This window comes from Calypte anna, chromosome 1, assembly GCF_003957555.1.
Source record: "Calypte anna isolate BGI_N300 chromosome 1, bCalAnn1_v1.p, whole genome shotgun sequence".
Taxonomy (NCBI): Eukaryota; Metazoa; Chordata; class Aves; order Apodiformes; family Trochilidae; genus Calypte; species Calypte anna.
Window position 1 is genome coordinate 64,022,323 of NC_044244.1, and position 14,848 is coordinate 64,037,170.

At 35.6% G+C, this 14,848-nt stretch overlaps 1 protein-coding gene across 4 annotated transcripts in view; it reads left to right on the plus strand.

The window, feature by feature from the left end:
- Positions 1-14,848, plus strand: part of UHRF1BP1L (UHRF1 binding protein 1 like) — a 59,020-nt gene that overhangs the window by 8,683 nt on the left and 35,489 nt on the right. For 3 of the 4 annotated variants that reach the window (XM_030457571.1, XM_008504510.2, XM_030457597.1), the window contains exons 2-5: positions 8,658-8,820; positions 9,785-9,823; positions 12,758-12,849; positions 13,639-13,828. In XM_030457571.1, coding sequence (XP_030313431.1) covers positions 8,658-8,820; positions 9,785-9,823; positions 12,758-12,849; positions 13,639-13,828 — 484 coding nt within the window. Of the gene's footprint in view, positions 1-6,371; positions 6,447-8,657; positions 8,821-9,784; positions 9,824-12,757; positions 12,850-13,638; positions 13,829-14,848 lie in introns of those variants that run through there. The other variant, XM_030457589.1, reaches the window with a different exon arrangement.

Below are 14,848 nucleotides of genomic sequence, written 5' to 3' on the forward strand. Positions count from 1 at the left end.
GTATAGGATTGTCAAGTTCAAAGCAATTTTTTTGGATTTGATGATCTCAGCCATTGCCATGCTTGTGTAAATTATATCTGAAAAAACTCATGGAACAGAAAAGCTAAGGTTGGTCTGCGGGAGGATTTATCATAAATGAAACTAATTACTTGAGTCATCTTTTACTTAAAAGATTATAATCATTCATGTAGTGTAAGCTTCTAATTTATGCATAAGTGCTTGTCTGTGTCTGAGCAGATCTGCTGCATGACACATAATTCACTAGTAGCCATTGATGACAGCAGTTGTTTCAGTTCTGCCTGTACCCAAAGAGCAACCAATACAATTTTTCCAAATGGAAAGAAAATAATTTCCTGTATATATTATTACAGAATTAACTGGAAGAATCTTTGTTGCTGTCAAGTTAAGAGAGTTGGTGAGGATGTCAGCATTTGGGAAAGCAGGGAATGGGTGCTAGAGTGAATGGATGACTGTGCTAAGCTGTCCTTAAGAAGTTGGCTGGAGTAGGAATCCACACTGAAGCTCTTCTGTGTCATGATGAAATGGAAGCAATTATTTGGAAAGCATCAGCAAAGCAGATGTACTATTCAGTGCTCCACCTCCTAGAGTGGGGGAGATAAGGAAGCTGTGTCATCACACCAGGTGCATTACACAAGAATGGGCTGGTTGTTGTATCAGGGTCCTAATTAGTGATTTGCCTGGGAAGCAAGATCTCCTTAGACTCTTATGGGTCAAAAAGTGTGATGAGTGGCTGAGATTCTGTACGGTAGCCTGGAAAGCCTCACCTAAATCTCTAGGGTTGTAGGTAATGTTTATGGATTGTCTAGTGTGCTATACCTCACTGTCAGCTGAGAGTAGCAGGTGCAGGTTGGGTGTGCAGGGAGAGGAATGCCCTGTCCCACTTCAGGAGGTTGTCCTGGGAGCATTTTTGCAAGATGCTGCACAGTAGATCATGCACGTCATCTCTGGCAGGCCATGCAAAGTTCTCCATCTTGCTCTTAGCCACCAAATACACACCTGACAATTCTACAGAAGCATTCAGGCATTCATATACAGTGGCCACATTACCAAGGGTAAAGGAGTGATACCTTTCTGCTGTACAAATTGATGTTGGAGGTTGTAAGCTGGTGCCAGTCAGATATCACAGGTAGTGAGGAGTGTATTAAAAAGTCTGGTGACAGGTGTAGCTGCTGCATCTATTGATGGGGCCTCTTGGGAGCTGTATCAGCACAACAGAGCTGATACAGATTACTTCTGGATAAAGACTGGGGAGTAGCCTCTCAGACGACTCAAGTTACATCTATGCTAGACTTGCCTACTGGATACCCACTGGCTTCTGGCCGTGGTGGTGGGATTTTATAGTGCTATGGCAATGCTCTCTTTCTGGAGCAGACTGTGAGAGTGCCATTGCTTGTAGAAGGTCAGTGGTTTTTTGTTTTTTGTTTTTTTGGGGGGGCCAGAAATATTAAAGTTTATCCTCACAAGTGTTTATTTTCAGCCTAGTGTGCGGTGAATAGTCTTAAATAGAGAATCTAAGTGTTTATGTGTCAGAGTGTATCTGGTTAATTCTACTAGGATTATGCCTACTATGTAGGCATAAAAGGTATAGCCTCTCCCACAAGTGCCTTTTTTTTTCTTTTTTAATTCTTTTAAGCTTTTGATTTTGGTACTTTATTCTGTCCTAATGTTTTTATGAATACTAAGATGTTCTGCATTGAGTGTTTGCTCTTACTGCCTTTAAGTGTGTTTCTTTTAGTTTCATGTGTGTTTTTTTCTTATGCTAAAATAAACATGCAAGTAATTTTTTGTGCAGTTGGTCATTAATGTTTTTGTTTTTCCTTTCTGTTTCCAAGTTAGTTTTAATATTTTCAGAGATGGATATAGTGTCCAAGATGAGGACATGCCATCATGTTTTGAGGTGATATTTAGTTCTACTTACCATTACTTTTTTTTATACATAGAAGTACTTTAGCCTTCTTGTGTTCCAGGCAGTATTTCTTCAGTTTTCTCTTCTCTTCCAGCTTTGTTTCCTAAAAATGTATCTGTCACTTACAATCCAGTAGTTTTCATTAATTATATATTCAAACATTCACTATCTTGCATCTTCAATGAGTCAGCTGCAAAGCCAATTGCTGATGTCTTGGGTTCCTCAGGAGTTTAGCTTTCTGTGGTACTGATGAATGTGATTTTGAAGTTACCTGTCAACTTTTACACATTTTAGCTCAGCCTGGGAAGCTTAAAGGCATTTACTCCATGTCTTACATAACCCATAGTTAATGGTTGCTCGCTGGCTGAAATAGTACTTTAATACACTGCATTAAAATTAGAGTATTCCTGGGACAGCCAGGATTCACTTAAAGGTTTCTGTTACTTCACAGCTCACCAACTTTTTTTAGGGCATTACTCAATATATTCAGTGGCTTTGGGTTTCTATGTTGGGTTTCAATGTTTGGGGTTTTTTGGACAAATTAGATGTTGCTTTTGCAGTCTTCTGACCAGCTTCTAATAACCTTAAACCTTTAATGTATAGTTAATTTTTGTAGTAGCTTTTGCAATGCTTTTTGGTTGAATTTTTTTTTAAGTGCCATGGGAATATATCAGCTGCTTGATGCTAGTCTTTTTAACCTGTCTGAAGGAGTAAAATAGGCATCTTTTGCAGAAGCTTTAATTTTTTTTCTTTTTTTTTTTTTAATTTTATTAGTATTTTTTTTTCCTCTGGTCAACCACATCCATTCAAAATTTTCATTATCATTTTACTTCTTCAATACAGTGCTGTCACTTATTGGATCTGTACAGTCTGTCTGCCATTCACCTAATGGCAGCTAAATCTTGTGTAACCATAGTCTGTCTTAACTTTTCTTGTCATACCTGGATCAAGAAGGGTATACTATTAACAACTCTTCATAATGTCATTGTGCTTAACGTTACTGGTATTTAGAGTTATTTTCTAATCTAGGGAGTCTGCCTTTTTCTCATGTAGGACTCGCTGCCAAGTAAATAAATCTAAGCATCTTGATACTTTAGACTTAAATAATGAAGTGGGGAATAGTATAACAGTAATCGGTAACTCAGAATTTGCAGGTGAATTTTTGTTCCTGAGACACTTATATTTCTTCTGGCTACAGGAAAGAAAATACAAGAGAGGAAAATATTATGCTGGCTGCAGCATGTTATTTGCTGTATTATTTTTTTTCTCCTCTTATTTAAAGGTGGGATGGACTTAAATTTTTTTTCCTCTTCAAATCAAATGGTTTATTGAAAATCAGCTCTGATTTGTGGTGATATGCTGTATGAGAGGAGCTTGCTTGTAGCACCACACACTGGTGATCCCAATGCTTTTTCTCTGTGGCAGATTTCACAAAGAGTTGACTCTGTTCTTCTTCTGCTTAAATGCAAAGTCTTAAAATTTCTTCTCTGTTTACAGTCTTGGGAAGCCAAATCTTTGTCAGAATTTCAATTGAAAAGAAATTTTTTTCTTGTTTCAGAAATACAGAGTTCCTTAGTAATAACATAGTTTATCCAGGTAAAACATTAAAAAAATATGTATTTCTTTCTGTTCTATTTCTGCTGTTTCATTACTGATAAAGTTGTCAGGGCTTGTTAGGCTGTGTTGCTCTTTTTCAGAGCCTATTGATTTGAACCATACACCTTTCTGAAGAGCTTTGGTTCATAACAAGGAGATCAGTGAAGCATGTGGCACATTGTGACTTAATAATCTGGCATGATTAGAGCATACATGTAGAATCACTGAAGTAATTTTATTTAAAAAGCAGGGGAGGCAGATGGTAAATCCAGGTGGAAGAGATTTCATGTTCAATATATGTACAGAACACCTGAGAGTTCTGCGTCCAAAAGTGATCCAGATTTTATTTCTATGTTACAACCAGAGGTTGGAGTTTCTGTGGATAAACTTGACAAGGCATCTGGTACTCTCCAAACCTGTGTAAAGTGCTGCTTTAAGCTTTATGTGTGGTCTGTGACCTTCATTGTGCAAACCATAAGCTGATGTTATCAGTGTTTCCCCTGTCTACTGATTTTTTAAGTTTGTTTGTTTGTTTCCTAGTTTCATTTTTTGGTCATCTTCTCTGCAAGCCTGACATTCTGAGATTCGGGGCTCCAAGCCTGTGTTTTCACAAATAATGCTTCAGAAAATAAGTATTGTAGGCAAGGAAAAAGCTGCATCTTCTGCGTAGATTTTAGTTCTTTTGGAGAGACAAGACCTAAGAGAATTGTTGTGGTCCTGACAAAATACAGTGACTGTAAGTTACTACTCTGCGTATGATTCTTGCTGCTGTGGTGTTATTGTGCAGTCTTCTGTGCTCTTCACTAAAATCTCAGTAAATTGAAGCTGAACCACATATATATAGCTACATGGTAACGTTTAGGGATAGAGAGATTATGAGTGTATACATGTGTGTGACCAAGGGAGATGTGTCAGGTGTTTCGTGGTACTGATAACTTCAAATTTCCAGATTCTTTCCTTTAAAGCATCAAATGCTTTAATCTACTTTTTTGAATTAATATTGAAATTCAAATTTAATTTAAATTCACACTACCAGAACGTAATAATGTAGTAATTCAAATTGTGTTTTAAGAAAGGAACAATGGTTTGTGAAATTGAATCCAGCTCTGTGGAAACATTTTTGCTAAGAATATCTTATGGTATTAGCAAACCAAATATGTATTGCCACAGTAACAGTGGTGGTTTACTGCCTCAGCAAAACAGTGTGACACAAAGGTTCGGTGAACTCACTCATGTCCTCTATTTCCATTCCCCTTTTATATTTCAGTGCTGGGCTTTATTCACTTCATGGACCAAGTAGTTGGTGTTAGCTCTCTCTGGCCTAGAAAGGGAGAATCAATCAGGAGTTAATGGAATGTTATGCAGGTAAATGGCCCTGTTGTTGAGGCCTCTGCTCCCAGTTTGACCCAGTTTTTAAGGAATAACTAACTTAAGGTATGAACACCAGGGTGAAAAACAAATGGCAAGCTAGGGGCAAGCTGCTTCCTTGAGCCAAGTCAGAAAGAAGAATTTGTGCACATCATAAAACTGGTGGCACTGTTAATTCTGAGTGTTTATATGGAAAGTTTTATATAAAGAATCTCTAAATAGTTTTCCCAGATTGAAGATTTCTAGAAATGAAACATCATGATGTGATCAAAGATTTCTAACTACTATGTGTTCAGAACAGCAAGATTCTGCCCTAGCTTCATGGGATGTACCCTTCTACCTTACATAAAGTAATAATAAATATGATGGCCTAAAAATTTCTCAAAGTTCATGCAATTAGGCATGCTAAGCTACAGTACTAAGAGACACGTTAGTTTTTTAGGTGTAGAGATGACTTGCCAGCCTCCAAAGCTGTACTGCTTCTTGCTTAAATTCAATCTCTAAGCCTTTTGTAAATTTTTCAAATTCAAAATGCTGTTCTTTTTGTTGGTTGTCTCTTCTTTTATGTATGCAGATCTGAATTCTTATAAATTCTAACCAGCAGATATGATCTCATTATGTTCTGAAGGGCTAGCTGCCCAAATAGACCAACTTCTTACTTTTTTTTTTTTTTTTTTTTTTTAAATTAGAGACCACTGTATAAAACTAAAAGGTTTTCCTGTTCTATCTGGCAGTATGAAATGGTTCTAAAGGGCTGAAATATCCACAAGACAAACAGAAGTGGAACATCTGAGTTTAGAACAAGCAGGGACCTGGCACAGAAATGTTAAGTGTTGGCATACACAGTAGAAAATTGGCTCTGGACAAATCAGATAGACAAAGCAGATGTGGTTGTTGCATATGAAGTTACTATGGATTTTTGGGAAACACTACAGTTTCTTCAGCATCCACATCAGTCACATGCAGCCATTGAAGTAGAATGAAGAGGTCTGCTGGTAGAGGTGTCTACACCTAAAATATCTTCTCACAAGTCACCTGTTAAAGAGTTTAGTGAGATAAGAGTGTAATCTTACAGGTGGAGATCCTCTTATGTTGCACTGTGCTGAATGAAGCAGCACTTGAGCATTTTTCCTTTTGCTGACTGCAGCAGAAGTAACAAATTCAATGAAATATTCCTAGAAGAATTAAAAAAACCCAAAACCAAACAAAAACCACACCAACACAACCCACAAAAACCAAACAAATAAACCAAACAAACAAAAAACAACAAGAAAATATTAAAAAAAACCCAAACAGAAATGGAGTGGAAAATCATAGTCCTTGTTGAAATGGCTTTCTCCTGTTTATTGTTGGAAGGAAATGGCTCCTATTTTGTTTGTTTGAAGGATGTCAGAATTGACTCAAGATTGGCTTTGCTGTCTCCATTGTTCTCCTTTAATAGTACTTAAGTGTCTGTCTTGCTGTGCATTTTGGAAACCCCTTCCTGTAGAACCACTGGTTATCACTGTGATGTGTCTGCAGCTGAGATGAAGATGATGGTTGGGGCCATCTCCAGGTTGGTGTGGCATAGCAACAGGGAACACTGAGGGGGACAGCGTGAGTCTTAGGAGACTGTGTATGTGTAATGGCAGAATGCTTTGGCATTTGCTGTATAAATGTGGCTTTAAATAACACCCATTTATGGTTCTTATTTTGACCTTCATCTAGAAAGTCAAGAGTGAGAGACACCATGCTGTGACTCTAAACATTCAATGGCTGCTTTTTTTCTTCTAGAAATTTGAGTTAGCCACAATGAGACTTGTCAATATGACTTCAAAGTTAAAAGGCTTTAAATTTTTCAGTTCACTGACAAGAATGTTTACTGAGACAGGTTTTTCAGGTCTTTTCATTACTCCTTCTTGTTAAAAGGAACAAAGAAGGGTAACCAGAAAATTCTTTAAAATTAATTTCTTGATTTATCTCAATGTTCTAAATGGAGCTTCTTAGGAGTACATTAGTTGTCAATGACAATGTGTTTGTCAATAGCCTTTTCTATTTTAATACTAAATTTAGTACTGAAATTATTCATATATATATTTATTCATAAATCAAAGCTCATTCCTTCTCGGTAATTTATGCCTTGTAACATACAGAAACAATTCAACACTTCTGACTTAAGAAGCATGTCTAGCAGTATTTACAAATACATCCTGACTAAATTCAGACTTGGTGTGGTTGAAAACCAAACCAACAACAAATCCCCCCAACAAAACAAAACACCCCACCAAAACCAACCAAACAAAAAACTCGACCAAAAATAACCCCCCCAACCCCCGAACTTTTAATTCTGAACAGAGGTCTTCTCCTCCACACCCAGATAGCTTGATATTTGAGACTACCTCTTCATGATTAAACTGATGGGGGATGAAACTCCCTTAAGTTATGATGTGTGGATTAATGTTTCATAGGAGTGCTAGAATGAAAGTTTGCCTTTTGTCAGGCTAGGTGAATGCATTTCCAAAGCTTAACATCATAGGAATGTAGTAAAGCAGGTGGACTGTGAAAATGCCTGCCATGTTTCAAGCCACACTTTGAAACTTATGAAGAAAAGCTTGCCAGCTTTCTTCTCTTCCACCAGTCTGCCTCTGAGCATCTGACTTTAAAAGGACCTCCTAGTTTGGTTGGAAATTGGATAAATGGGAAGGAAATGTTGGGAATTGAACCTCCTGAGGCGTTGTTTCAGAGCAGCGTTCCATCCTGGCAGACAGACAAACCCCTTCACTTTCTGCTTGCAAAATAGCAACGTGGGGAGATTTTGGTAGGAATAGTCACAAAGCATAATGCAAACAGTAGTATTTTCTACTCTCTAATCTTAGAAAATTAAGCCAAATTCATAAGCAGAAGCATTTTTTCAAAGAGGAATGCAAGTCGGTTCAGCTTATGGCCAGTACAATGTTACAGGTGTTGATTTGAGGATGGAGTACCCATGATTCTTATCATCCCCACCAAGGATGTGAACCATTTGATACAGTCACGTAAATTGTCCTATTTTATCAGCAAATCATGGTGCCCTTTATGTATGATGAAATTTATTGCATATGCAGTCTTTAAATAGTTCTGGTTTTTTTGTCTTGTACATCAGATTGACCTTTCAAGTTTTCATACAGTATTTTTAATACATCGTCCTGCTACTTGCGAATGTCTATTTCTAATTTTTGCTATTAAATTCTATGAATAACCTAATGAATATTTTAAGTCTTTTCCTTTAAAGTTTTTAACAGTAAATATATATAGAAAGGCACTATTTGTAAGGAGTACCTTTTTGCTACTCCTGAGTGAATTCTAAGTCACCCCTGCTTGCTCTAACAATGACTGTGTAAGCTGTAAAGGTTTTGGGTTGGTTTTTTTTGTGTCTCCCTTTGAAAAAATAAGGAAGAGTGACATGGATTCAACTTCTGCCTTGCATGGTGTAAAATAAATAGGTAAATTGTTTGAATCAGGGATTCATTATTCTGGTTGGAAGACAAAGTAAAAGATACTCCATTATATATTGAATTTTGTTTATGGAATCTGTTTTGTTTCATTTTTAAAATTTAGTTAATGAGATGCAAAAATTTAGAGGGACAAAGTAATTCCGTGGTACAATTTCTTTTCAGGGTGAAATTTTACCTAAGAACCTATGATTATTTGCTCACACCCAGACCGTTCCTTTAAGTTAAATTGTCAGCTATATATAGAACAGCTCTGGCTTTATTCACATTTACTTAAGGTGCATGTTTGTTCCTAGGTTCACCAAAAATCTGTCACCTGACAAGATCAACCTGAGCACATTAAAGGGGGAAGGTCAGCTGACCAATTTAGAGCTGGATCAAGAGGTGCTTCAGAACATGCTGGATCTTCCAACGTGGCTTGCTATAAACAAGGTCTTTTGTAATAAAGCATCTATTCGAGTGAGTATTTTATTGTGCCAGAAGGGTAATTAGCCAAATCTTTCTTTTTTCCCTACTTGATAAAATTTTAGAGAAAAACAAAGACCATACGAATTTTTGTGTCTCAAGTGATAACACAAATGGTGAAAATAAGCAGATTTAAAAAACAAAATATTTCTTCCTGCATTTTTTGAAATAGGGGTAGAGATAAAAGCTTACATTTCTCTGTGGTTTATTATTCTAACTGCAATTTAAAAAATATTATCTTTATACTTTTTTTTAATGTGTTATTTGTTCTCTTTACTCCTCTCTTTCTATTGCTTTCCCTCTTGTACCTTTCCTATTTCCAAAAATATCTTTGCAAGGTGTTCTGGTCTCTGTGGGAAATATGGAAACCTTCTAGATGTAGTAGGTGTCACTTTTTTGATCATTGTGGCTGCTAAGAATTGAACCATTATATATAATCACTCTTGCATTATACTAATACAGTAAGAAATGAAATTGGAGTTTATTTTTGATGGAACTTATGATCTAGTCAAACTCGGGCAGCTCTTCAGTCTTTTTTTTTTTTTTTTTATTTCCCCTAATGGAAGGTTGTCCTAATTTTTCTGAATGCAATGAACATGATGCTTTGCAGCAGGCATCCAATTAGTTGCAGGCCAACAGGGCAAATGTGGATTTTCTTCCCATTTAAAGGAAAGAATGTGGAAGACAGTGTTGTTTTTTCTGATATATGACAACGCAGTATTAAGGAGACAGATTCTATTTTGTTCCTCTCTTTTGTGTTCACTGATAATCTAAACAAAATAGTGTGCACAAGTCTACTAAATAGTATTTTCAGATAAACATGATATTTTGGAAGTAATTATTTTGAGTTCAGAAGTTACAAATATGATTTGTATACATAAAACTCATTCTGAATAAATGCTCTAGATTGCAGTAGTTTAATATTTACTTTGCATTAGAACAGTGTTTTCTCTTGCAGATACCATGGACAAAACTGAAAACACATCCTATTTCTTTGGTGAGTTTTGTGATCAGATCCTGAATATATTCTGTGTAGCAGAATTTATCTGAAATATTTATATTGTTCTCTTGATTTGACTCTAGAAATCACTGAAACATTAGCAGGCCTTTACTGAGTGTCCTCTCTGTAGTGGTAGAACAAGACAAAATGCCTTAATGTTTTTGTTGGCATGTTCTGTTTTGTTCTTTTTTTTAATCTCTGGGTTTGGGCATTATTTTGGGCATTATAATGTTTGACTGCTAGCTAATTTCTCATAAGTTCCTAAGTCATTACATCTTAATTTGAGTTCACCAGGAGGGTAGTTATTTGTTCAACTAACCCTTTTACAAGTTCTTGCCTCTTTTTTTTTTTTTTTTTTGAGCTATCTTTCCTGAGGATTTTTCTGTTCTGCATCTGTTCTCTACCCCGTGATTGCAGCTATAGCAGGCTTGATGCACATAACATTTACAAGGTTTCTGTGACAGCCTAGAATGTCAGTCTGGATATAAATAGAATGGAAAATGTGTGAACAGGACTCAACAACAATCAGAAGTAATGCTAATTCTTGCATTTATTTAATTTTGCTATTGATTTTACAGTAAAATGGCTTTTACAGGTAGCACCAGAGGTAATTTATTTGTGATGGCTAAACTTTCTTAACTGTGTTTAATTAGGAATTAATATCCCTTTAACTGTCCTGCTTCCCAGAATTGCAGTGAGTTCCTGAATGTGCTTGTAATTTCTTAGTTCTGAATCAGCCTTGGAAAAATCCTGTTGCTTTAAATACTTAATGCATTTGCTGGTGACCCAGTTGTAATGTACCAATGCTTGTGCAGCTTCTTCCTGAAACACAGAGCTTAAAGTGTGGTAATGCTGATGTGGGATGATTCAACCTCTTGACTGTAAGATGAAACTGCCAAATTAGGTAATCAGTTTAAACTGTGCTATTCTTAAAGATTACACAGTTTGACCTACAGTAGCAAGGCCTGATTATTTGCTTTGCTCATATTGAAGTTGTATGAGTGACGTTTGAGGCTAAGATAACTTTCAAGGTCACCTTTTTTACTTAAAGCTTTCCTTGAACAAGTGCATGAAATGGAAATTGATAATGAAAGTTCACTCTTCAGTGTCAGAATGTACAACAGCCTGTTTGACTTATAAAGAAAGAAGAATTCAGTGGTCTAAATGTCCAACTTCAGCCCTTTATTACTTCACTGATACTCCACCATTTTGGTGGGAAAATCTTTGCTACTGAGAGTTTTATTAAATTTGAACAGCATGCTCTATTTGCATGGCTTAGGAGGTAACTAAAACCCACTTGCCTAGCCAAACGTACATTGAGGTGAGTTGCCCTTTGAGAAAATCTGTCCATTAATACAGTGGCAAATACTAAGTTACTTTTGCTCATAATAAACTCCTGTTTCTATATGATAAATAATATAATTTAAGGAGTGCTTGGGGATCCAAAGATACTATGCAGCAGTTTTTCTTCTATCAAAGTATAGTAGTTGTCATTGAGAAATCAACAGACATCTACATCCAGATATCTTTTGTCAACTCCTACTTATATTTAGTAAATTCCTTAAATCGCTGCTCTACTGTTCTTAGTACTAGTCATGTATTGAAAAGAAAATCATTCCAAAGATATTACCAGAAACTGTAAAAGAGAGGTCAAACATGCAAAAATGTCAGGCTAACCAGGAGAACTCTTGGCTTCCCCCTCCTCCCCGGCATCTCTAAATTAAGGCAATTTCTTGTTTGTTATTTTCTTCTCTGTTGTTGTTTTGCAAGGAAAGTTATTCATTGAGACAGCTGAGAAAATATTCCAGAAATGTCTGGATTTACTGTCAACAGCTAACACTTGAAGCATCACAGTGTAGTGAAGTATAAGTAAATCCAGAGTAGAGAGTTTATGAATTTATAGGTAAGTAGGGCATTTCATGGATAAAAGTAGCACACAAAAATGTTTGTGGAGCAAGTGGATTGTAACAACAGGCACAATTAATGCAATATGTTAATAAAATCCAGCAGGTAGGCCAGGTTGAATTGAGAAATATCTAAAATTGCAGACAAAGCCTTTTAGGCCTTACCCCTAGGAGGGGGTAACAGTAAATGGAAGAATTCTGAAGGGGTGGTGTAAGGTCAGAACTAGACAAGGCTGTAACATTAACTGTTGTGTTTTCAATGAGCTTCCAATGGAATAAGATTTCAGAACTATAAGCTTTAGAATTAAGAGCCTTTCCCAGGTTGTTTGATAAATTCAAGTCATAAACATTGTAAACAAAATTAAGAGGTTCTTGCATTTATTCAATCGCTGAGATTCATGTTTTGCATTTGGTTTGTTCCCATTCTTCTTACCTCTATTAGGATGCATTATTTATGTGTTACTCTTCTGCTACTTAAATTTGCCTTTCATTGTAAATAGGATTTAGGTATCTCATTTCCTTATTTCACAATTTCTTTTGTAAGTGTCCCACCTCAAGTATAAAGACTACAATAACAGCATACAGTTTTACTATGGTATGATGTGTTGCATGTTATACAGAATATATCTTTTTAGAAATAACTTGCTTTACTAGCTCTACTGAACATTCCTATACATACACAGGTTGTATACACACTCATTTGTGTATTAAGTAGTTTATTGAAAGAGCAACCATATAGGAAGAAAACCCAGATGACTTCACACTAAATTGTGCCCTTTTTGAAATGCAAATTTTGAAAATGTATGCAATACATTAATAATAGTGAGGGATCAAGAATTCTGTAATCCAGTAATTGACTGGGAAGGTCTGTAAGAATTCACAAAATTTGAAAATTTACATGAAAAAAAAATAATTCTGGTGCTTTATGAAAGTTTATGGGAAAATTGTCACGGTAAGAAATATTTTATGTATATTTACTTTGTTACCTCTTACGTTTCACATTTTTTACTTTGCTGTGTTTCTCAAGACCTTGGATAAAGTTGTAATGGAAATGAGTACATGCGAAGAGCCACGTGCCCCTAATGGACCCTCTCCTATAGCAACTGCATCTGGACAGAGGTCAGTGACAACACTTACATATAATTGAGCCCCAAAAGTTTAAAATACTCATTTTCAGTTACTATAAAACTGTTAGATCCCCTGCAAGTTTCCAGAAGCATATGCCATTTTCATTTCTTAAGAAAAAAGTATTGAGTATTCCTTTTCTTTTAGCAAGGAATACTTAAGTCAGAATGCATAAGATTTTTATTAAAATATGAAATTCAACTGCTTTATCTTTTTAATACTGGAATTTATGTTCATTTGGTGTAGAAATGTAGCCACCATTTAGAATGGCTTTCTTTTACAGAACAAAACAAAGCAATACTTTATACTGTTATGCATATATGAAAGATACTAGTTTTAGTAGGTGGAATAACAGCTTAGAGCAAAAAATACTAACCAGATTTGAATTGTCAAGTACTCCTTATGTATGCATAAAGAAGAATAAGATTTCTGCTTAGTGCTGTAGACTGTTATTTTTATGCATGTCTAATGTATTTTTTTATTTTTCTATATTTGTGTGTCTCTATGTATAAAATGTGTATCATGGAGAATTGCATTAATTATCACACTTCATGGAGCTATATCTTGATCTGAAGTATTTCCTTGTATTATTATTCTGAGATTAGGGTGGAGAAGAAACTGTTGTGAACTAGATCAGGTATATTTAACATAATTCATAAATGGAGAATACATTAGAAACTTATTTTATGGCTTATTTTGTGTTATATTTCAGCTTTTCAGTAAGTTTAATTTTGTGCCCTTTCATTAAGTGTGTATTTAATGTGTTGACATTTTACTTTTTAGTGAATATGGCTTTGCTGAAAAAGTGGTAGAAGGAATTTCGGTTTCTGTGAACTCCATTATAATAAGGATTGGTGCAAAAGCCTTTAATGCTTCGTTTGAACTTTCCCAGCTAAGAATATATAGTGTAAATGCAAACTGGGAACATACTGACCTCAGATTTACAAGAATACAAGAAGCTCAGCGTGGTGAGGTAAATACTATCTTCTACTAAGTTTTTTCCTTGTTTTTATGGCAAAAGAGGAGGAAGTTCAATTGCAACCTTAGAGAGTCTAGGGAAGAGGCCATCACTGGAAATGGAGACATTTGGTGCTCAGTAATTTCAGCTGTCCTCTAGGAACACAAGGATGTAAAAGCAGTGGGTTGATCACTCAAATAAATGTTACTTCTCTAACAGTGGCCAAAGTGGGAAGTGCAAAGACAGGGGCAAGCAGTTGTAATGTTCTCCTCTTAGATTCTCCAAGCCAGTGACCATTTTAACATGCAAACTAGAACAAATTTATAAGGGTACTGAAAGTAAAGTGGATGGTACATTAAACATGGAAGGATAGGATGTTACACTGATTTTTATTATTGTTTTTAAAGCTTTAACTGGTTATTTATTTGCTTGTAAAGGTTTGCCTGCTAAGGATTTGTTTTCTTCAAGCAATTCTGGGTTTTAATTCTTGCATAGGAATTTTATTAAACATTTTTTTCTTCCAATAATTAAATCCTATGTATAGCAAAAAAAGTAATAGCGGTGTAGTACGTATTTTGCTGCTGGCTGAGAAAATTAACATAGAAGTTCTAGACTGGTGTACAGTAGTCATTTGATTTCTCCTGTGTAGCCAAAGTTGAATGTATACTGAGTGCAAGACTGATTTTAAATATATTTATGCTGTATTTAGGAAGACTTACTTTAGACTTACTTTAGCATTACTTAACGTTGGATAAAAGGATATTTCAGATTTTGGACATGTGTGTTTATTCGGAACCAGTTTTTCCAGAGCAAACAGGGTTTACTCAGAGTTGAGGAGTCTGGTAGTTGCTTTTTTCTAGGGACAGAAATTCCAAGAGAATTTTATAATTAAAAATACCATAAAAATAAGTTCAAAACTCTTTTTCTGCCAGTTTGCCTTTCCTGCAGCTTCTTTGTAGGCTAATGCTCATGTGCTAATGAAGCCTAAAGAAGAAAAGTTAAAGTAGAGGGAATTTGGTGTATGTGTGTATATAT